Below are 24,928 nucleotides of genomic sequence, written 5' to 3' on the forward strand. Positions count from 1 at the left end.
GTAGGATATGCCTCACTGTGCAAGAGTTTATGCAAAGATCCGCCCTGCAATAATTGGCAAGAGTCACGTTGCAGGGAGAAATTATGACAAGAAAGGAAAAGGCAAATTGATTTTTCCTGAAGTCATGTTCAATTTAAAGCCTTCCTTTGGTGTGAAAGCCTGTATTTTACCCTTTGCTCAGACCTCACTAAGTCTCTCTTCCTCTTCCTAACCTTTTACATTTGGTTTAAATGGCTTTGTTTGTTTCTGCAGCCGCAGATCAAACAAGGTAGCCCCAGGCACTACATTGTCAATCTGGAACAGTAACAAAGGGAGTGGGGGCTGGGGGGGGGCACTATAGAGAGTCTGGGGTTTTCAAATGACTGAACAGTCTGCCTAGCTTTCTAGGGACCCTGTGGCAATGAAGGTCACATTCTGTGCTATTGGAAAACCAAAGAGCAGTAATTAGAGCATTTGAATTTCAGACTCATTTTCTGATTTCCCATTTAGGTAGTATATACTCCAGAGGGATGTGGCTACATTTTCCACATTTATAGGGATTCATCCTCCTGTGCACATAAGAACAAGTCTTCATTTGGATATTTTCTCTCCAGGTTACACTTGGCGAGCAAGAGGAAGTAATAGGATCCCCAATATATGGAAGCTAGAAATGGCTGAGTTTTGGTAGATGCTTTTCTGTACAATTCTAGAGGTAAAGGGATGGCAGAGATAAGCAACATTACCCTTAGGAGGAACAGGATGGGCTCTGTACAGAGGGCAGATGGGTGGCAGATTGCAGCCCTGCATGTTTTATTGCCCAGTAGGAACCTCTATTGATTGTCTAAAATCTGATCGGAACCAAGAGGCTTCAAATTAAATGTGCTTGTTAAGCAAGAATGAACAGTTTGTGCTTTTTAAAGAGAAAAAGACACACAAAAATAATTTTCTTTGGAGGCTAAATCAATCCCTCTCTCATGTTGATCAATAATAAGTGAGCATGGTACAGCTAAAATTGTCTCAAAATTATTATTTTATTATTTAAATTTTTATTCTAATTTGTTATATATGACATCAGAATGCATTACAATTCATATTACCAAAATTATTTTTAAAAATTCTTTTAAAAACCCACTGCTATTGGATAAGGTCATATGTGAAGATGGGTCATGGTGGATGAGTTCTGTGTGTGACTAACCTTGACACAGCTTCAAAATTACCTACTTGTGTCACATAGGCCTGAACACATCAAATTGCCATGTGTTTATTTCTGTTTATTTCCAACACTAATTGCTGTTTCAAATAGGATAGCTTTTTTTTTTTTTTTTTTTTAGCTAGGAACATCACAGTGGGCCCATCTTTGAAAAATATATTTGGATTTTAGAAGCCTTAAATTTTTTACTTGGCAACTTACACTATTGAGTGATTCTTTGAATCTGATGCATTTGATCAAAGAATATGAAAACTTACTAAGTAAACAAATAATCATCCTAAGAAAACCGTGTAACTTAACACTTTTATATGGCCTGTTAAATGTCATTTCTTCACGAAGATGTTTCCTAGTAGGCTCTTTTCAGTTACAAACCTATGTGAAAGTGAATATTTACAAAAACAATATGGACCTCCCTGAGCATTCTGCAGAATATGACTAGGTAATTTAGAAAAACTTATATGATAGTATATTCACATATTTATATATGTACACATATATGTGTGTGTGTGTGTGTGTGTATATATATATATATATATATATATATATATATATATATATATAATATCTTATAGTCTCCATTGGGGAAGTGAGTCTTAAAAACTGACAAGTACATTCAAAAGAGTTCTGGCAGCATACTCAGAGGACAGATTTTCCCCAGCATGTACTTAAGGCATGAAATTTTAAATGGATTCTAGTACTTATTTGGCAATAGATGTTCCTCCCTTTTTGCTGGTGATCAGATTATATTTATAGGCATGTGGAAGATAAAAAAAGGAAACTGTGCAAGAGAATGTAGTAAGAGATACAAACTTCAACTTCCTTATTTGTAACATAGAGAGAATAATATATCCTAGTTCACAATATTTTTTTCGGGGTCAAGTCCAAAAAAAAAAAAAGTACATAAATAGGCTGAGGGTGTAGCTCAGTGGTAGAGCATAGCACGTGCTTTAGCCTGTGCCAGGATCTGGGTTTTGTCCCCTCAAATAAATGAATAAAAAAAAAATAAAAACAAAAGCACAAAAAATACTTAAATTGATAACCAGGACATTATAAAGTCAAGGCACAGCAGGAAACCTCTAGGATAGAGGTGGGGAACAGATTGTCAGCTTACCCTGCCCACGAGGCCCCTCAGTGTCCTTTCCATTCTACTGTGGCGTTGACTTTGTAATTTTGAGCACATTTCACGTTCTTGATCTCATTTGATCTTCTGAGCCTTCAGGATATACCCTTCTTAGCTGAGGGAATTGAGACTCAGACAGAGGAGACTGATGTCAGTAAAGGCTGACTGATGGATGCTACCAGAAATTTTGAAAAAAAAATATATATATATATTTTTTCAAAATTTCTGGTAGCATTTTTAGATATCGCCCTACATTTTCTTGATTTTACAGTTCAGGAAATTAAGAGGTAAAGGGTTCAATGACTATCTTAGGGTCAGAAAACCATTTAGGACTAACAAATTCCCAGGTCAGGCACTAGTTATACCTTCTAAAATCTCATTTGATGGTGGCCATAATCCAGCCCTTGCCTGGGTCTGCCTATGTCCCTGGCCTCAACTCCTGCTCCCTCCCTGTTACCTCCTCCTCTCCTATCATACTCCTTCCTGCCTCAGGCCCTTTGTGTGTGTCATTCTATCTGCCTTCCATGATCTCTACCCCTGGACTTTCTCAATACTAGTTTCGGCTGTCACCCACCTAGGTAGGCCTTAAATTAGAACACATGGGCTGCTACCCTGTACCCATTTTACTCTCTTCATAGCACCTGCCATTAGTTATTTTCTCTTGTGTACTGGACTACTTTTTGTGTGTCTGTGTTCTGTAGTATCAACTCCAAAGAGAAAAAGGCTATGAAGGACAGGCTCATCTCTGTGCCTAGAACTATACAGACGCAGAAGAGATGCCTGACATATCTGTATAACATGAATAAAGAAACATGTTCCAGTTAAAAATTACCAGTGGCAATGTCCCAAATATTCACTGGCTAGGGTGGTAGTTGAGGCCAGTCTAGAGTGTATCACTGCATGGAGGGGGAGGCAGAGAGGAAGTCCCATCCTTTGGGGGATGGGGAGCCGGTGAAGAGGATTCAGGCAAACACAGAGCCCTTATTCTATTCCAGGGCCTATGAAACGCTTTCCTATAAGGATTAACTTAGTTAACCATCACATCAACCTGTGAGGTGGGGAAAATCACTCTCCCATTTACAGGGGAAACTGAAGCACAGGAAGATCCCTTCTTCAAGGTTCTACAGCTCATGTGTGGTAAAAGCAGGGGTTTTAACTCAGGCAGGAACTCTTTTGCCCTCACCTGATGATGATGATTGATGATGATGATTCTTCTACCTTTCAGCCAAGCCAGTTAGGAAGTGAAAAGATCTACTAGAGGTTAGGCGGTGGGATTTTTTCTGGTCTCCCTGGAGGCCTGGTTGTCTTAGGTGGCAGGGATGGGAACCAAATGACACCATCCTGCAGCATGCTGTTCCGTCGCTTGCGTGGCTTTCTCTCGGTCAGATAGTGATGGTCTGAGAACCCACCTATTGGGCTCCTCTCATTTGGCTAATCTCCTAGCGTGCTCACCTGAGATGCACAAAGCACCTTTAACTCACTCCGGATGTCTTCCTACCCAGGTACCATATCAGTGAACAGCAGGCGCACGCCATTCACCGCCAGTGGGGAGAGCGAGATCCTGGACCTGGAGGGAGACATGTACCTGGGCGGGCTGCCGGAGAACCGTGCTGGCCTCATCCTCCCCACGGAGCTCTGGACCGCCATGCTCAACTACGGCTACGTGGGCTGCATCCGCGACCTGTTCATCGACGGGCGCAGCAAGAACATCCGGCAGCTGGCGGAGATGCAGAACGCCGCGGGCGTCAAGTCCTCCTGTTCACGGATGAGCGCCAAGCAGTGTGACAGCTACCCCTGCAAGAACAACGCTGTGTGCAAGGACGGCTGGAACCGCTTCATCTGCGACTGCACAGGCACGGGCTACTGGGGAAGAACCTGCGAAAGGGGTGAGTCAGCCTTCGCAGGTGGCATGCTCCAGTCCAAGTGGAAATGGGTGTTATAGGTGTATCCCTGGACAGCCCAAGCCTTTGTTCCACCTGAACTCTTCTTCCAAATAGGAATTTTTGGGTTCACTGGTTTCCAGAACACACCATTCTAGTTCTGAGTGCCTAGCATCATTTGGCCAGAGTTAGGTAGAAGAAAGAAAAACTTTAAAATAGATATTATTATACTCATATGTTTTTGATTCGGTATCTTCTCTTTAGAGAGGATGAATCGTTCTTCTTTGAGATTCCAGGAGAGCCAGTCTGCTGGCTGTTTCATTTATTCTGTGTTTCCTGAATAGTTTCTACATGCTAACTCCTGGGCTAGGCTTTAAAAACAGAATATCGAACAAGATGGATATATGCCTATCCTTACAGAGCTTGCTGCCTAGTGGTATTAAATAACCAATGATAAACATGGTGGGTTTCATAAGAGGTGGTGCGATGGATGGGTAGCAAACACAGAACTCTGGGGCCAGACTAGATGAGAAGTTTGACCTTTATGGAGTCATGTGAACCTCATGAAGGAAATAAGTATCTCTGAGACTTGATTGTCTCATTTGTAAAATGGTGATATTTAGGCACCACCTCACCAGATATCAATGATGATCTGACTTAATAGGTTCCTAAAATACGGTATGCATTTAACAACCACTAGTGACTCTTTGAAGATTGTAGTTATTATATCAGCTTTGTTATTATTGTCAACTTTATTGAAGCAAAGTACAGAAAGTTCCAGAGACCCTTGTAAGAACACTCAATGTACTATAGGGATCCAGATAAAACTTGTTCAAAGAAAAAAAATACCTAAGATAAGAGGTGAAATATGAATAGCAGCTGCCTTGGCAGAGAAGTGGCAGGAAGGAGTGTGATCTAAACAGGACAGATATAAGAGACATGGTGGTATTGAAGAACTGAACAAAGTCCACAGTGGATTCCAGGCTTTCTTCCTTTGAAAACAAAGTCCATAATGAAAAGGGGACCCAGAGAGGTGGCTAAAGAGGTAAAGCCAACCCTTTAGAACAGGCCAGAATACTACAGGGAGTCCCTTCTGCTTACACTTAAGTATCTTCCATATGCACAGAATACAGTTTGGGCAAGAAGCAGAGATAAAGGTTAGCAAAGGAATGACATCTAGCCAAGGAGGTTCAGTTTATAGACCACATTCAGACTGTAACTTGGTCTCTTATTTTTATATGCCCCAAAACACAAAATCAAGTTGGCTATCCATGGGCTGACAGCTTCTATATTATATGAAAGTATACTTTACATAGTTACCAAATATTTGCTGAAAACATAGCTCTAGGTCTTTAAGGATATGGCATCTATAACAGACATAGCTCCTACCTTCAGTGAGCTTTTGCATGTAGCTGAGATATCTACACAAGAAGCAGTAAGACAATAATTCAAGGCAGCATCTTAGGCTGTGTTGGTGAACAAGCAGGAGTTCATGAAGATTAAGAAGAGAAGAATTCTTTGAGGACCCACGGGGTCTTCCTTCTAAAGACCACCAGTGACCAGAAATTGTCCAAGTATCAGAAGTCTGGTAGTCGGGATGATCCTGGTTGGTGTTTCCAAGGAGTGGTTTCTATGAGGTCAACTGTGTTAGTAGTTAACATGTATTTCAAGAGATGGCAAACTTTATTTTTTTAAATATAATTAGACCAAAAACAGATACAGGACCTTGGGATGAAGTGGAAGCCTAGAACTTTCTTATAGTTTATGGAATTTAAATGCAGATTCACTACTTTGTCAAAGCAGCAACAACCAGAACATGAGCCGAGATGAGGAGGCAGCCATCTGGAATAGAAATAGGCCATATGGGCCTCATAAGTCTGTCAAGTACCTGGACTCTTTCCAAATATCTTTGTAGGGTAGCATACCCTGGTGCTGGTTTGGGAAGATAGAAAGGTCATTTGACCTCTGAATGTATGAGACTTTTGATGTGAGCCTAGGTATTGTGGTTATTCCACCATCTATGGAAGTGGTGTGAGAAGCAAAGGTCACTCAGACATCTCACTTATTTCTCTTGTATCTCTGCTAGTCAGAGGACTTGTTGTTGTTGGAGGCAGGGAGGAGCAGCGACATTAATGGCCATGTAAGGTGTTTCTATAATATGCCAAGGGCAAATTAATGGGAGTTCATCCAAAATTTGCCAAGTACAATGAAAGTCACTGTTCCTTTTACGTTGTCACTTCTGACTAGTCATTAAAGGGCAGCTGATTGGGGATATATGAGGGACAATTATTCTTGGTACAGTGAAGCCAAGAGTCATCCATTCTGGCCAAACGAGAAAGAGCTTAGCAAATTTAAGATGTTTGATCTATATATCGCTCAAATCCCAGACGGTTTGGCTGATTGTTTTGTTCCCCCACTAATTGTTTTTTGCCCCTGTATTATTCCTGACACCATGTTCAGAATGAATCAGTGGAGTGTAAAAATGATAGGACTCCACTCTGCTAGCAAAGAAAATAGAGCTTCCCAATGACATTGTTTTGCTCTTATTGAAACTCATTCCTTAGTGGAGATTTCCGTGGTGGAGACTGAGCATCTTTTACTCATTTTTTAATATGGATAAAGACACTTATTGAGGCCCTAATATATTCTAGGCACTATGTTCAGCGCTGGAAATACAAAACAACAAACAAATAACAACTACAAAAAAAATCGATACTGTTCCTATTTGTTGTTCAGGGGTGTTTGTGCCTCTTAGAGAAACAAAGAAAATATTCAACATGTGGTAGATGTTATGGTGGGGGTCTCTAGGGAAGATGTAGGGCAAAAGGTGGAGTGGCCACTTTTACATAGGGTGTTGATGTTAGGGAGAAGGGGATCCAAGGTTTCTTGGCTCCTATTTCCACAAAGCTATATGACCTTTTCCTTCTTTAGGTCTTCAGTAGTCACTACGGGCATTTCTGGTGAGTGGTACAGGAAGTGTTTGGCATCCTCTTTTTATCCTTTGGATGAAGGGATGCTTTCCCACCTACCATAACATCAACGTAGTCACTTTGTTTACCATTGTCTGCTTTTTTTTTATCCAAGAAGCTTCAAACTTCTTTAGTACTAATTGTGATGAGTTTAGGAAAATGCCCAATACTGTGTGCCCTGCAGAGTTGAAAATTTTGGAGTTCATGGGTTAAAACTGGTTTTCAGAAGTGGGCATGGCTCAGGTCAGATCGAGATGAAAATTGCTCAAGGACTTAAACAAGATTAATCTAAGGAACAACTCTCAGATCAAAGTTGTCAGCCAAAGATAAAAGAATAAAACTAGGAAATAACACTGGTATTTGGACTAGGATTAATTAGCATGAGTATCTTTCTATTCCGGTAAAACTGAATGACTTTTTGCTTCTTCCCTCCTAAGAGTGCTTTTTCTGCCTATGAAGATGAACAACTCCATATATTCTATTTCTGTGTTTATGTACATTTTTAACACTTTTATTATTACAATGTAGTTACTTATGATGGTTGTGTTCGTTTTGACATAGTCATATTTGTATAAAATGTAATTTGCTCCATTTCAGTGCCCTGTGCCACCTATTTCTCTCTCTTCCTGCATTCACCTATTCTCCTTCCTTTACTCTATTGGTCTTCCTTTTATTTCTTTATCTATTTTTAATTCATGCTTCATATATATACATAAAGGTGGGATTCACTGGGGTATATTTATACATTCACAGCATAGTTTTGTCAAATTCATTTTGCATCTCTTCCCTTTCCTGTTCCTCCTCCCTCCCCTTCACTCTCCTTCTACTCCACTCATCTTCTCTCTGTCTTTCTGGTATCGGATCCCCTTCACCCACGTGTTTTTCCCTTTGCTCTAACTTCCATGTGAGAGAGAAAACATTAGACCCTCCATTTTTCGAGGCTGGCCTATTTCACAGAGCATGATGTTTTTTATTTTCACCCATTTTCCAGCAATTGCCAACAACTTTAAATCTTGACATCTGAAAAATGGACTTGATATTGTATTCAGATTCTTTTTAGTGTGACCTAAGAAGATGTAGAGGTCTCTACCCATCCTGATCAATTAGTTCTATAGCTACTATGGTGTCCTTTTCATGGTGATGTGGAAAGTAACCCCGTGATCTAAAAAGCAAAATTCTGTTATAACTACTTAATGCTAATTAGTTGAGTTGAAATGCTTTAATCTTCTGGAAGACCACCTGCTAGTCTGTGCAGTTCTGTTGTTCGGAAGGCATTGTTGAGTTTGTTGTTACTCTTTTCTGGACATTTTCCTTCTCGAGGAAGTACAATCAACTTGACAGGAGACAACATAAGCATATTATCCTTGGCAATGTAGCCAAATTGTTTAGTCCAATTAGTGAGAGTCCCCATAGGGGAAGTGTAATGCTTGATTCATTTGTGGACCATCAAGCTTAAATTAGAAGTTACTTCAGATTTTATACTCTTCCCTGTATGACTTTTTCTAAATGTATGTGGCATTAATTTGGCAAGAAAGTAAATAGGACTCAGTACAAGTCCATCCTTATGTCAAAAAAGAAAAAGAAAACCCCATAGTACAAGGGTTATAGGCAGAATGGGACAATGGTTAATAGCATGCATGGCATTTGGAGTTAGACCTTGATTCCTATTTTACTTCGTAGCAAGATGATGTACAATAAGTACATATTCTAAGTCTGAATTCTCTAATCTGTACAATGGAAGTACTATACTTACTCCATCTAAAGTATTCCTTGATGACAAACTATAGACTGAACTATGGCTAACAGTATCAAGGAAGTAGATTTACTGGATGATTACCTGGAAAATTTCAATCAAATGAACAGAGAAGCAGAGCAGCTGTACAAACCCCAGGGCACTCTTTGAGATCCTCCAACTTCTAGTTCCAGATTTTTTTTTTTCACTTAAAGTTAGCATGTTCCAAATAGAGAGCCCATTTGGTTCAGTTTGGTTCCTCTGTCTATTACTACACCAGAGATGGAAGCTCATAGGTGCATATTTGTGAGTTGGAACCACCCTCTGCCTACTTCCTGAGGATGTTAGTTTGAATGAGAAGAGCTATCTCAAGGTAAGCACAGTGGCTGGCATACAGTAGTACAGTGATAGTCTCTCTTATTGAGGAGGCTTTTTCAGGTGTTTCTTGTTCATGCAGGGCAAGTATTCATGGTAGGTCCAAGAGAACAGATGAAGTTCAATTTTTCCAAGTTCTTTAGAAAGAGGTGAGAAGTCTGATTCTCTTGAAAGATGCCTGTACAATGGAACAGCTTAGATCCTTGTTGCAACAAAAACGATGCCTTATATTTTATTTATTTATTTTTAATCTGAATTCTCCCTTGAATTCAAATGATTCCCTGACTTAAAGCCTAGGGAATCAGTTGAATCACCAGCACTTGTAGGCCATCGCAGAAAATGTGTATCACTGTGTTCCTTGAAGGCATCAGCCTTTGCCTTCATTTTCTCAAAAAATACATTCTGTAAAAGAAGTATATACACATATTACATACAAATATATATTACATAGAAATATTATATATAGTATTTGGAAAATATAGGAAAGTAGGAAGAATGGGAAAATTACCAAAAGCTCAACACAATTATTAACCATATAACCAAATATAGTCATATTTATGTATGACTATAATCTTGCTATGGGTACAATTGTGTGTTCTACTTTTTCCATTGAATACCATGTTGCAATCTACAATTTTCCTGCCTCAGTGTTCTGTGTGGTTTGCACACACACATATGTACACACATGCATGTATACATTTAAGTGTATAAAATCTTACTACTTCCTCAGTGCTCTTCTATGGTTAGGGTCCAGGGTACCCTGACCCATCAGGCAAATCTTATTGTGTATACCCAGCCAAATGGAATTACTTCATATTTTTTCATTCTACCTTTATTTTTTTAACCACCCCTGATGTCTGCTAAAAAAATTAATATCTGGAATCTTGGAAATTGGGTGCTTTTCCGAACATTAATTTACAGGAGCAAGAAAATATGGCAATGAGGACAAACCAGCTTTTTTCTGGGTCTCCATTGACCTGACATATAACACCAACTAAAAACTAAGAAAGCAGGTATTTTGAGTTTACTCAATAGAAAGGGAGTGAAGACTGACAGTTCCCCTCCCTGCTTAGGGACTCCATGTCAGCTATCCCCTGAGATTGTGGTTGTATGCCTGAGGCCGTGGCAGAAGATTCTGCCTCAAAAGGGTGAGACACTATTCTTACTGAGGCTGGACTGTGTTATTTGGATGTCAGACATATGCCATGTGTATGTCATAACTTCAAAAAATAGCAGGATTAGCATATATCATTGATGTCACCTGTACTTAATTTTCATTTTGATAGGTAGAGAATTGGAAGCTATGAGAAGTTATCATGAGTTCAATGTGGAGTAACTGTTGAATGGTTAGAACTCATGATTTTTGATTCCTATTTCATTGTATTTCCTGTTATATTTAGTCAGCTTCCTTTTCATATATACAAAGTTTGGATTTTAAGATGATTTTTATATACATACTTGCACTGTGTTATTAAACATTGGAGGGCCCAGGGCTCTGTTTTGGGTCTGTTCTATATAAGCACAGTTTCTTTGGTCCCCTTATTGTCAAAGGTCATCTATATGTCGGTGACTCTCAACTGGAATTCCAGATTTCTATATTGTCTATTTGACATCTCTGTTTGGATATCTGATAGGTGTCTTAGTCAAATCAGTGAAAAATAGAAACCTTGAGTTCTTCCCTGTAGCTTTTTTTTTTTTTTTTTTTTGTCTCACCAAGTCCAGACAATTCCTCATGTAAACCCATCCTCTATCTGTCTACTTCTCTCTGCTACTATCATTCTAGGTCGAACCACACTGATCTTTCCTTTGGATAACTAGAGAGCATGCAGTATGATTATGAAAAATTTTAATTCATTTTGTGCTTTCCTTAGAGTATTAAAATTAAAGCATTATAATTTCTGTACATGCAATACACTCCTACTCTAAGTAGCTTTCATTTTAGTAACATTTATTCGACAAAACCTGTAGGAAATCAAACTGTGGTGGTTCTTTGGGTCTTTAGCATACAATTCCAGAGAGATTTCTAGCTCTTTACTATCAGGCTTGATGCACTAAGTCCTGAGGATGTACCTTTGTAGAGAACATGTTTCCTGTTCCCCATGAGCTCACAGTCTAGTAGAGAGATGGAGAACTAATCTGCAAACTGTAATGCTACCTACCAAGGACAATGATTCATGGAATAATTATAGGAAACAAATAACAATTAGAAAGTAGATACAAAAACATGACATACTACTTTAGGACTGGTTCTGGATTGACTTGGTTCACAGCAACTCACTGGTGTAGAAGCAATAGGAGTCCTGAACTCCAAGGTCAAATATAATAATACTGATTGCTTTTACTGGTCTCAGTGTCATTGAGGAGGGAATCTGCTTTATGACTGTGCTCCTACCTGCCAGGGATATCCAGGTGCTTTTTATTTAGCTCTGTGACCTTGAGATAGTTATTTGGATCCTCTAGCCTCTCTGTTCTGCAAGAATAAAATGAGACAATTGAGTTTCATGCTCTCTCAGGGCCCTTCAACTCTCAAACTCAAATGTCATCAGCTTGGCAATGTCTTCCCTTTTCCCGAGTAGAGGGATAAAGGTGAGTGAAGGGCAGGACAGGAATGGGAGTCCTTGCTTCTTGAATCTGAAGAACTGTCTGAGTCAGGAAGTGCAATGAGGTTTTCACCTCTCTGATTCTTTCTCCTAAGGAAATGAATGCCTCTTATATTGGGTTCACTTTAGGCCATGATAACATAAGACTTAATTGATGGATTAATGGATAGAACCTTGGCTTTCTTCAGAGGATTAAAAGCCGGTCTCCTTTGTGACTCATTGCTTACCTTTTTTTTTAAATTTATATATATATATATATATATATATATATATATATATATATATATTTATTTATTTATTTTTGCAATACTGGGGATTGAACCCAGGGGCTCTCTACCATCAAGATACAGCCTGAGTTGTTTTTTTAAAATTTTTTAAAAAAAATATTAAGGCAGGATCTTGCTAAGTTGGCGAGGGTCTCATTAAATGGCCTCAAACTTTCTCTTGCCTCAGCCTTCTGAGTCTCTGGGATTATAGGCATATATCACTACATCTGGCCTGTTTTTTTTTTTTTTTTTTTTGTTGTTGTTTTTTTGGTAAATAATGACATGTTATCTGAGAAAGGTGCTTCTCAAGAAATGGGCAATTTGGGCAATTCATCAACATCAACATATCTCCTTTTTCTTACCTATTTTTGCTCAAATCATATAAATGTATTCCTAAGTGCTCAGACTCAGCTTTTTTTTTTCCTCTTCCAATTGTGCAAGTTTCCCTTTGCACAGTCTTAGGATTGAATGATTGAATGAGTTGTTCCACCCAATCAGAGTCTGAGATATCCCTGTTACTCTGAAGGAGAGGGAAGTATATTCTAGTTATTCCAGAGTCAGAACTCTCGGGGTCTTGACAGAGTAGGGACTTTGAAAATCTTTGAAAAAGCTGCACCTAGGCCTGCATTTAGTCTGTGACTGTGAGGGTCTGCCGCTTGGTGCAGTTCACGACTACCACTTATGAACCCTGGCACACCTGCTCCTCTGCCTGCCTCAGCCTGCTCTGTGTGGTGCTGTCAAATGCAGGGGTACAGTGGCTGTTCACAGTGCCATTCTGTACCTTTATTACCACATTCGCTAAAAGCGACTTAACTGCCAACAGACATCTACCCATTATAGTGCAATAAATTGAGAGCTGCTAAATTATGAGAAACCAGTGCTTTGAAATGCAACACCAGGGGATTGTCACAGGCTTTTCTAGCATCTCTGACATCGTGTTTCTTTTCACAGTTAGATGAACCCTTCTTTGCTCCGAATTGGATTAAAAGGAAAGGAAAGTTAAGAGACCTTCCATTTATTGAGAGAAATTATGTGCCTATTCTGTGTTAGGTTCTTGATAGACACCGGGTTCATGTAACCCTCACATTCTCCCTGCAGGTTGCATATTTTAGTTGAAGAAATTCAGAGTCAAATTCTTTCCAAAGTAGACCGACCGAGTGCTATGTGCCAGGAGTCCTGTTGAAGACTCAGGATACAAAGGCATCAATTGTGATTCTCTTCACAAATGTCTCATTATGTTCTGAAATCCAGGGAAAGAGGAGCACAAATGGAGGGAGAAATATCTGGGAAAGCATCACAGATTGTGGGGCACTAGCTGAGGCTTAGGAAAGGAGCAGGAATCTCTTCTCCAGATAGAACAGTCAGGGACAAAGAGTATCCCATTCAGGAGGAAAAGATATTCCAACAGAAGGCCAATAGAAAGATCAGTGTAAAAGTTAGTTCAGTTTTTATCAGTGCTAATTCAGAAGTGAGAGAAAGGAGCCCTAACCAAGGTAAGGACAATGGAGGTTGGATTTGGGGACACTTCTAATAATATAAAAGGAGCAATGTCAATAAGACTTAGTAACCAATAATTCACAGCAGAAGGGTGGACACAGTGGGGGAGAACAAGGGTTAGCATGGAGGCCCTGTTGTTTCACTCACCTATCTTGAGTCATTGGAGATTCTTGGAAGGAGAGAGGAGAAGTGGGGTGACCATCAAGGAGAGGCTACAAGGAGTGAGACCCATACCTGCTTTGGTGCTGCTTTGAATGTGTGGCTTATTCTCTCTGTATGCCTCAGTTTCCATTTTTATTACTGAGATTATTGACAGAGTCTGTTTAATTGTCTTGTTGGAAGTCTCTGTTATAGGGTCAAAGTACATAGGTGCACATGTATAAATTAAATGAAAGTGCCCCCTTTCTGACTCTAGAGCTTAGTCATTCAAGAATTAAAAAGATAATGCTGTAATATTTCTCCCTGCCCCCCATTTTTCTTCTGTTGTAGAAATGGCCCAGATATGATTTCTAGGTTTCAGCACATAAAACACTTAAATACAAGTGAGTAGGTGATTCCTTAGGGCACAGGAGAGCATGCTTTTTACCATATTCCAAATGGCTTGGGTATGAGTCCAGACATGATCTGCTACAGACTCAGGATTTTAAAGAACTGTTAAAATGTTCTATTCTAACTGTGATGATCTCAGCCAAGCTTTGACCCACCTTTGGTGGAAAAGTGAGTTGTTGCTTACCTCTTCCTTTTGAAAAAAAGTGGTCAGATTTGAGATTAAACTGAAAAATCCATTCTTGAGAGCTAAGCAAATCACACTTCTGATTTTTCCCTACTTGAGTCTCTCCTTTGGGTTTTATAGCATTGACACCAATACTGAGGACAGTGTGTGTGAGTTTTGCATCGATCACATGTGTGTGGTTTCCCTTCCAGTTTCTGGAATGTCTGTTCCTTGTGTTTTATCATAGGTTCTGGGTCATTAAGGGGAAGAAACAGCAGACGTGTAATACGCATAGGTGGAAACTCCAAAAGCCAAGACTTAAAACTCCCTTGACCAAAAGAAAACCAAGCAGAGTATAAAATGTCATAGAATTATTTATCTTGCCAGTAGAACAAAGGCTGAGATGATATCTAGCAAAACTGCCCAGACCTCAAATTTTAGATGAAGAAACTGAGATCTCCAGGTAGAAATGAGTGGCCCAAAGAATAGCAGATAATGTTCTTAGCCCTCATTTTATTTATGTACATTCAGATTTTTGTAAGAAAGAGCAATATCTGGGGCTGGGGATATAGCTCAGTTGATAGAGTGCCTGCCTCGTGTGCACAAGGCCCTGGGTTCAATTGGGGATTGAACCACACACACACACACACACGCACGCGCGCACACACACACACACACACACACACAATAAATAAATAAATACATAAATACATAAATAAAAGAAAGCAATATCTGTGCATATTTGGGGAAGATATGTTTATGTTCCCGTGATTTCCTAAGGAGTGTAATCATGGCATTATGGCAAGAACATTCAATCAATCTCTAGTAATTTGATGGTAAATTTTATTTGAAACATGGGCAAATGATGTAGAGATAAGACATGCAAAGGCAACAGATATGTATACGTTTCTCTTCTTTGTCTTTCATGGCTCACCCCATCTTACCCCAGGAACAGTTGGGAAGCCCAGTCCAACAGAGAGGATTTTTGGAGTGACAAGTGCATTTGGGACTTGAGGCTGGAAACCTTGCATATGAACGATTCTTCAAGGGCCCCATCTGTGGGGTGTTGGATAGCTATTTCCCTGGCAAGTGGATGCCATCTTTCTTGGAGATCATTTCATGCTTCTTAACATATTTAACCTTTATAGCAAGGCACTCTCATCAAAATGACAAACCCCAACAGAGCCTTGTAAGAGGCCAGTAAATCAGAAACCTTATGGAATCTGTGGGATTAACATGTTCCCCTTCTCCGTTCCCCCAGGGAAGAAGAGTTCTGTGCCTTTCAGATTTTAATCTTCTCCACAGGCCCCTTGTCTAAAATGTCCTGCTGTGGCCCACTGGTATTTAAATATTGTTTTTTTTTTTTATCGTTGCCCAGGGCCACATACTGACAGTAGCTAAGGCTGGCACATTCTTTATCTCCATCAGCCGATATTGTAAAGGAAAGAAGAGTGCTCTGATGTTTGTTGGGTTGAATTCTTTTCACCCCTGAAGACATCCTTTCTGGGTCTGAAGATAGTGGCTGACTCTTAATGTCACCATCCCCATGGTAGCAGGATGCTACTCTAAGTGACCTCATCTCCAGCTGGCTGTCTGCTACCCCTGCTCCTGTTGCTGGGTTCTACAATAATACTTCATTTACAAAGAATCTAGCATCTCAGCCACTGTGAGATAGAGCTCCCTCCTGTGGAAATCCGCAAAGTTAAGAACAATGTTAAGAGTAGAAGAGGGAGGAGAAAAGGTGGATAAGAAACAGTTCTGATAGCTGTACAGGTGATGAAAACCCTTCTAAGGGTTGGAAGGAAATCAATCCTTTTATCAGAGTTGCGGTTAATATTTATAAGTTGGAAAGGACCTATAGCAGTTGAGTCTAACTCAATATCTAAAGCCTACACACCTCCTTGACAAAATTCCTGAATTGCTTTGTTTTAGTCTGCTTTTGTTGCTGTGATCTAAAAATGTATCAAACAATTTTAGAGGCGGAAACATTGCCTTGGTACTCGCAGTTTCAGAGGTCCCAGTCCATAGATGGCCAGTTATTGCTCTGGGCCTAAAGTGAGGCAGAACAGCATGGCGGAGAGGTGTGGAGGAGGAAAGCTGCTCAGGAAATGGCAAGTAGTGAGCAGAGAGACAGCTCTGCTCACCAGGGACAAAATATAAACCCCAATGGCCTGCCACCAGTGACCTGCCTCTTACAGCCACCCCCTATCTGCCTATAGTTACCACCTAGTTAATTCCCATTGGTGGATCAATGAACTGATTAGTCTAAGACTCTCATAACCCCATCATTTCACTTTTGAACTTTCTTGCATTTTCTTACACACTAGATTTTGGGGGACACCTATACTAAAACCATAATGTCATTGTATGAACTCTCTGGGAACATTTACTTGTTTCCATATATTGTACTAAGAACTTAGATGTAGTTAGCTTATTTATTTAATGCAATGAGATAGATAATGTTTTCATTCTTAACTTACATTTGAGGAATTGGGGTCAAAGATAGGCTAATACGCTCAAGGTCACCCAGGCTTTTCTAGGTGTTCCACTCCTGAGACCACTCTCTCATGGACAGTATTCTCTGCTGGTCCCAGTGACAATGATGCTCACCTTTCTGCGAAGGAGAACAATAAATCTTCCTTTTATCATGAACTATAGTCTTATAATGCTTTCTTTTGGCCTTGGGATCCACATAGAACTTTTCTAGGTTCTTCTTTGGCATGAACGCTGGAGATATTCAGACCAGATTCAGCTTAAATGCTTTTTACAACAGAATTCAGTTACTTAAGGATATCTATCATTTGCTCACTGAAATGTTGTGAGTCGTTCTCAGGATAAACATCATTAGATTTTTCAATCAGTCCTCACCTGTTACACTTTTGAGCTCCTTAATAATCCAGTCATCTTTGGTGGGAGTGGGGAAGGGACCCATGCATTCACTGAATGGAAGGGTGGCTTCTAGTTCAGGGGCCTTTGTGGAGCAGGCCCTATTACTCAGGCAACAGGGATGCATTATTAAAGCATTCACACAGATGATTATCAGACACTGTAACATATATGGATATGGGTTTGTGTGGCCAGTAGAATTCACTGCCATATTTATGGGAGCAGTGTTTTGGGCCGATTTCTTAACCTGAAAATATGCCTTGGGCCACAGTAGATCATATTGTATTTACTACCTAGCCTTATTTCTCAAAATAGTCCCAGGTTGAATGTGGTTAAATCACTTATTTCAATAGCAAAGTTGAATTTATTTCTGACCATAGGAACATCTCAGGATATTGATAGATCAGAAAATTGAGGTGATTGACAGTTAGGACTAGTCAGGGCCTTAATAAGTTATCTATGTCAGGGCTGATAATTTACAAAGAAAGAACTGAAGTTCAGAGTGGTTTTATAACTTGCTAAGAGTCACAGGGGAAGTAAGTAGCCATGATGGGACTTAATGACTCAGTATTTTGAGTCCTGGACCAGGATTCTCTATCCTGAAGCAATATTGGGAGCTACTCTTGTTTTGTGCATGTGGGCCTCTCTTCCTGTGTAGCTGACCATGAGATGTGAGTAGTGCAGCTCGGAATCCTTCAGCACAAGCTTTGTAGGTTCTTGTGACTTTTTTTTTTTTTTTTTACATGTAATAGTCTCTTTATTTACTGCAAATAAGCTAGGCAATTAATTCACAGTTAGCGACTTATGGTCTGGAAAATCTCATTACGAAAACCTTACATTATCAACACATCTGTTTAAAAAGAGATGCTTAAAGAAGTGGTCTGAACACCCAGATTCCTGATCATCCTCACAAAAGGAAATCACAAAAGGCAGACCTAGGAGTAGTGAAGTGGTTGTACTGAAGGTTCTGATGCTTCTGAAATTCATATCTAAGGGAGTATAAAAGGGAATTCATATTTATTGAGTGTGTACTATGTGCCGGGTATAATTTTGTCCTTAAGATGCACAACTTCGAGGCAGTAAGAACTGGATTTGGATCTTAATATTTTTTTTAGTGTTCTTGGATGTGTTTTTAACTCCTCTGAACCTCAATTTTCTGATGCATCAAAGAAGTCTTTATGGGATTGTTATGAAGCTTAAGTAAGATGATTCTATTAAAAAAAAATCTTGGCACAAGGCCTGTATCTTTGTTAGCGTTTAGTGCATGGGGAGTGTTATGTTTTGGTTATGAGGTGTCCCCCCAGACACTCATGTGTTTGACAATGCAAGAACATTCAGAGGTGAAATTATTAGATTATGAGAGCCGTAACCTCATTAGTGGATTAATCCATTTGATGGATTAATCAGATGGACAACTGCTTGGTAACTGTAGGCAGGGGCATTGAGGCTGGAGGAGATAGGTCCAAGGCCACACATGTTGTCCCTGGGTCCTTTCTGGCTCTCTCTGCTCCCCAACTGCCATGAGCTGAGCAGCTCTCCTCCCCCATACCCTCCTGCTGTGATGTCCTTCCTCACCTCAGGCCTGAAGCAGTAGAGTCAGCTGACCATGGACAGAAACCTCTGCAACAGTGAGCCCCAAATAAACTTTCCTCTCCTGCATTGTTCTTGTCGGGTATTTTGGTCACAGCAATGAAAAGCTGATGAACACAGGGAATATTATCATTTCCTCATTTAATTTTTAGAACAAGCTTATAAAGTTGGTGGTATCATTCATACCTTTAGATAATGAAACCAGATGAAACCAGGGATTAAAAAGATTAAATAACTTGCCATAGTCACAAGGTTAATGAATACTAGAGGCAGGATTTTTTTTAAGCCAGTCTCTCAGATTTTTTAATCATACTTTTCCATTCCTTAAAATTGAGGGCCTAGGAGGTGGGCTTAGATACATTGTGGGGAGGAGGAGGAAGAGCCAAGAGAAGTAGAGATGGACTTTGTTGTTTATCTGCCAATTAGGACTTGCAGAGGACAAATATGAGGGATAAGCCAAGTTGGACTTGAACTAAATTTGGACTAAATTCAAAATTTAGAAAAATAAATAAAGATCTTCCACATTCTGTTATCTAGGTGCAGCTCCTCACTGGAATAGAAGAAATCTGAAGTTCCATGGGGTTCAGGGGGGAAAAGCCTGAAATGGTGTGAAATGAGTACAGTTTGGGCCTAAAAGACATTTTTTTCTTTTTCACAATTTACCCAGAGCTGCAACTTACCCATAGCCATACCCAAGTGTATAAGGTCACCTGCATGTACACACACCCTCTTCAGCCATAAACCTGTAACCTAATGTTCAGTTCCCTTGTCTGTCTCCTAAGCATGCACCCCCAGTGCCAAAGACAGGAAGAGCTCCATCTGTGTTTTGGGGGAGGAAATAAAGGAAGGATTATTGAAAGCCTAAATTAATAGGAATAAGTCTAAAATGTACTATTCTTAAGTCAGAACTCTGGCTTATTTTCTGATAAATTCAGAGCAACTTGGTGCCTGCTACACATTTGAGCCCCCTACCCTCACCTGCAACAAAAGGTCAGGAAGTTCTGGTGGGCAGGGGTGGGGATGTGCCTGGGTAAGAATCACAAAGGCCTAGCCTCTTGACCCTGTGGCAACTATTCCTGTAACCCAGTGTCAGCTGCAGAGAAGCAAGATTCTATGTTGCTTACAGGGAGAAGATGGGCAGGCAGGAGAAGAATGAAGCTCAGATAGAAGGAGGAGCAGGTGGGCACTTCTGTCCCTTGAAATGACAGTGTGATCTTATAGCTTTTCGTGTGAGAGGAGCTCTCAATGAGGATTCCCTTCAGCTTCTGCCTACTACCTTATCTTTCCCTCTCTTTCCTTTTCTTTGTCTCCTATTTCTTCATTATTTCTTCCTGATTAACCCCACCTACTCCTTTCTTCATTCTCTATTCATCTTCTAGATCTCAGCAGCAATAATGTCTATCTACCTTTTAATAGGCTCTTCCCTCCCATAGGAATGAAATTGACCTTTATTTATTCAAAATGATTGGCCTGGGGCTGTGGGTTGCCAAACAGTGCAAGGTGGCTGGTGCTAGCAACTACCTAGATAAGTGGCATCTAGAAGAAGGGGCCCATGGTCTGCCCTGGAAGCTATCACCTGTTGAATTGTGATGAATGAGAAATGGTCTTGGCAAAGGGGGAAAAATAACTGTAAAAGCAGGTGGCTAAAATAAAACCCAGAAATGCCCTGAAATATCAGCCCCTACCTAGGAAATGCCTTGGCAGCTGCAAAGGAGCCACTCTCTGCCTAATGTGGGGTTTACCCCTTGGGCATTCTGCAAATGGAGAAGGATAGTGAGATGACCGAGGGATGTGTCCTTCAGCTGATGCTGAGTGGAATTACTTCTTTGTCAATTTCTTTCCCTCTTTCATCCTCTCTCCCCAAGTCTCTGACTTCTTCCTCACCTTTCTTGCACCATCCTTCTTTTCTTTCCCATGATCCCTTCCAAACACTAATTTTAACTTCTTTTCTATGGAGAATATGTATGACCCCTTCTGTTGCTTTTCACAACAGAGAGGCATTCCTGGGGGCTTTGATGGAGCAATTGATCTAATGAATCTTGACTTTGGTAGGGCTGTTATTCTGTCTTCATAAAATACTACTCAATAAACCAATCTCTAGGTTATAGCTTTGTTGGGAGTGTTTACCACCATTGGGAAGAAACCTCATAAAGAATTGTCGTTAGTGGGTTATTACCAACACTATAGGGCATGGATCTCCATTTTAAAAAATGAACATTGATTTTATGATTAGACCAGTAAACCATGTTCACTGTAGAAAATTTAGAATATAGGGAAATTTATAATTTGACTCTTTAACCAACCCTAATGGAGCATCTATTTCAAGGCAGACAAAAACAAATAAATAAAATTGAATATTATTATACCAAATAGAAAACAGTAATTATTAACATATTGGTGTGTTTTATTGTTTTATTCCTTTGAGCAGTCTCTCTCTGTGTTTGTGTGTGTGTGTATGTGCACATTAAAATGTCATTTTGTAAGTAATTTTTGATCCTGACTTTTTTCAGTTTCTGATTTTTTTCAGAAATTATCTCATAATTACATAATTATAGCATGATTTCAATTCAGCAGCATATGACCTTTGTCTCAAATCATAGAGAAAAATCTTCAAAAATATGATTTTAATGACTTCAAAACAGCTCGATTTGCCAGCTGTTTCTCAGTAATGTTACTAACGAGCTATCCCAAAACTTAGTGGCTTATCGCAAATAGTATTTACATTTTATAGTCATAGATCTGCGGATAGGTTGGGATGTCGGGGTTCCAAGCTGCGAAGTGACTGGAAGAAGCTCAAGATTCCATGTTACAGTCAGGTCTGCTTGGTGGTCTCTGTATTATCCCTCAACTAGAAGCTACTCAAGGAATATTCCTCTCTTGGCAAATGGTTAGACTGCAAGAAAGAATGTGGAGGCATTCGATACTTCCCGAGACCTTATTCTGTATCTCACACATTGTCACTTATGTTCTCATCCCCTTGGGTGAAGCAAATCACGTGGCCAGTCCAACACGGGTGGAAGGAGTACGAAGTCATATGCAAAGGATTCAGGTATATAATTCAAAAACAGGAAGATGTGAAAACTGTGAAGAAGAATTCTGTGTAACACAGGAGCCTGCCTGATTTTTTTTTCTTGTTACCACTAATAGAGGACCAGCTATTGATCCTTTCTCTAACCTCTAATGTGCTTCCACTTTGATAGATATCACAAGACCACTTTTCAAATCACATAGGATTTCCGAGAACATTGTTCTCATGGCTTTCTCTGCTCTCTTTCTATTGATACTTCAACTTACCACTCTGTAGGAGTTTGATTTCTCAGGTATTTCCTAGACCCGATAAGAAACTAGCTATAGTTTGAATGCAGAGAATGCTTATGGCCATTATTTTAGAAAAGCTAGGGCTGGGGATGTGGCTCAAGCGGTAGCGTGCTCGCCTAGTGTGTGTGCGGCCCGGGTTCGATCCTCAGCACCACATACCAACAAAGATGTTGTGTCCGCCGAGAACTAAGAAAAAAAAAATAAATATTAAAATTCTCTCTCTCTCTCTGTCCCCCTCTCTCTCACTCTCTGTTTAAAAAAAAAAAAAAAAAAAAGAAAAGCTAAAGAGATGAAGCCTCAGACCTAAGGGTCAGAAGGTCATCATCTTCAGAATCTAGAGATTTGACGCTGGATTGAGGGTTGTCGTACAAAACACAACAGAGAGGACCAAGAGAGAGATCTTTGGGGTAAGGCACTTGCACACCTTGATTCTCCAGGAGCAATAGGGAATGACTACATCCAGTGTTCTTTAAAAATTCAGCATCACTGGAATTCACTTGCAGTCCATACTGGTTTACTCTTCAAAGTCTGGAATTCTTTCCTACTTGAGATTTTTATCAGAGCTTCCTGGCATTCAGGCTTTATTCTATTTTGTTCTTAACCCTTAAGGTCCTCTTTCTCTACATGGACCTCTGAATTTTGTTTCTTTGGTATCAATACCTCTGCATTTAGTTGACATTTTTTAATCCATGCCCTATTTCCCAAACAAGATCACATGTTTAGGAAAGCTAAGGCCACGCCCGCTTTACTCTTTTCTGTCCAGTGTCTTAAATACAGAAGGTGCTTGATACATGTTTGCTAATAGTGATATGGTCAGAGTTCTGGTATGCTTGATCATTTCATCAAAAGACTACCAAATTCTTCTTTTTGAACCCATAAATTCTCCCTCTCATGCATATCTTTTTATATATATATATTTATATTTCAGGCTTATAGCCAAAATTTCTTGCAGAAAATGTATCCATTTAAAAGATAATTTTCTAACAGAGTTTGCCGATATCAAAGCATCAGTCAATGCTAGAAAAGGCAGTTTACAATGATTCAGAAGTAACAAAGACTAATTGAATTGATTAGACTTAAAATTGTATATTCTTTCTTTTTAAAAATACCTTTGTTTTATTTTTATGTGTTGCTGAGGATCGAACCCAGTGAGCCACGCATGCGAGGCAAGTGCTCTCCCTCTAAGCCACAATTGCAGCCAAATTTTATATTCTCTCTTAAAGGGAAAATTTTTCTGGTGAAAATTTTTTCAGTAGCTTATTGCCCTAGGTCAATAGTGTTGCATGAGTGCCTGGTGAGAGAGGGTTCAGGAAAGAAGGAATTGATTTGGGGGTTTTGTGGTTGGAAGAGTGTTGTGAAAAAAACAACTCTAGTTGTGAATAAAGCTGATATTATAGACTGTTAGTCAAAAACCATCTGCTACCACTATCATTTACTTCTATTCAACAAATATTTGTTGTGACCCTATCTCATAATAGGCACTGATATGATATAAGACTGAATGATACAAGGATAAACAGATCTTCAGTCTTCAGGGTGCTCAAGATCACCCTAAGGGGAATAAGCCTCCAGGAGGATGGATTGCATGACAAGCCCATTCAACCAAGATCCTCACCCTAATTTTTTTTCCATACTAGGGATTGAATCTGGGGATACTTTTGCCAGCTAGCCATATCCCCAGCCCTTTTAATTTTTTGTTATTGTTGTTCATTTTGAAACAAAGTCTCACTACATTGATCAAGGCCTTGCTAAATAAATTGCTCATGCTTGACTTGAACTTGTGATCCCCTTACCTCAGCCTTCCAAGTTGTTATGATTACAAGCATGAGCCACCACATCCAGCCAAGATCCCTTCTTATTGCTGCATGAAAGACCTTGTTTAGGATTCAAGATTGATGGGAGGTGGAAGAGAAGAGGTGAAGAGAATAGGCCAGACCTCAGTCAGAACAGAACTTTAATGTCCCAGAAACAATGGACTTCGTATGACTTTTCTTTAAAGAGGCAGAAAGACTTCTAATGGGACTGGATCAGGGTTTTAGTATGAAAAGAAAAGTCAAGTTTAAAGGAAAGCAAGCACACATATGTGAATCTGCATCCTCAATGAATGGCCAACATATCACAACATATCACACCCTAACATACTTTCCAGCTTACTAGTCTCTGTACTGCCATTTCTTGACTGAAGATAAAATCAGTTTCCCATGTAAGATCAAAATGAAGGTCAAAGGGCCAAACTTTCAAAGGCATATATTAAAGTGCTCTTATGTGTGATGCTGTTCTTCACCCTATTATTTAAAATAATATTCATTCAAATATCAGTTGGTACTGACCATATGCCAGATACTGAGCTAGCACTTGGTGGGTTCAATGGTGAGCGAAATTGATCCATCCTTGGCCCTGTGAGTTTCAAGTCTAGTGATAGGGCAAGCACACACACCAAACCATCACCGATGGATCAGAGGAACCAGAGTCTAAAAGAATGAGGCTTGAGATGACATGTAGTGGGGGCAGGGATGGAAGCAACCCTCCAGGCAGGAGGTTGTGGCAGAGCCCAAGGATGCAAAGGGGTATGGCAAGTTAGAATCCAGGAGCAGAAGGTGCTCAGTAAGGCTGGAGCACAGAGGGGATGCAGAATGAGAGAAGGTGAAGGGGACAGAGGACCTGGCCATGAGTCCCCTGCTGGTAGAGTGTGGTACACTTAGAATTCACCCTAAGGGTAATGGCAGACTGATGAACAGGAAAGGGACATGGTCAGATTTATTTTTTAGGCATTACTGTGGCTATCGGATGTACA

General features: G+C 39.9%; 1 protein-coding gene across 14 annotated transcripts in view; it reads left to right on the forward strand.

Moving 5' to 3' along the window:
* The window catches only part of NRXN3 (neurexin 3), a gene marked incomplete at its 5' end in the record, with an annotated part of 1,519,183 nt that overhangs the window by 444,654 nt on the left and 1,049,601 nt on the right, over positions 1-24,928 (forward strand). For all 14 annotated transcript variants that reach the window (XM_081291921.1, XM_081291923.1, XM_081291922.1 and 11 more), the window contains one exon: positions 3,812-4,195. In XM_081291921.1, the coding sequence (XP_081148047.1) occupies positions 3,812-4,195 (384 nt within the window). The remainder of the gene's footprint in view (positions 1-3,811; positions 4,196-24,928) is intronic.

The sequence above is a fragment of the Spermophilus citellus genome (genome assembly GCF_964194105.1).
Source record: "Spermophilus citellus genome assembly, chromosome: 4".
In the NCBI taxonomy this organism is placed as follows: Eukaryota; Metazoa; Chordata; class Mammalia; order Rodentia; family Sciuridae; genus Spermophilus; species Spermophilus citellus.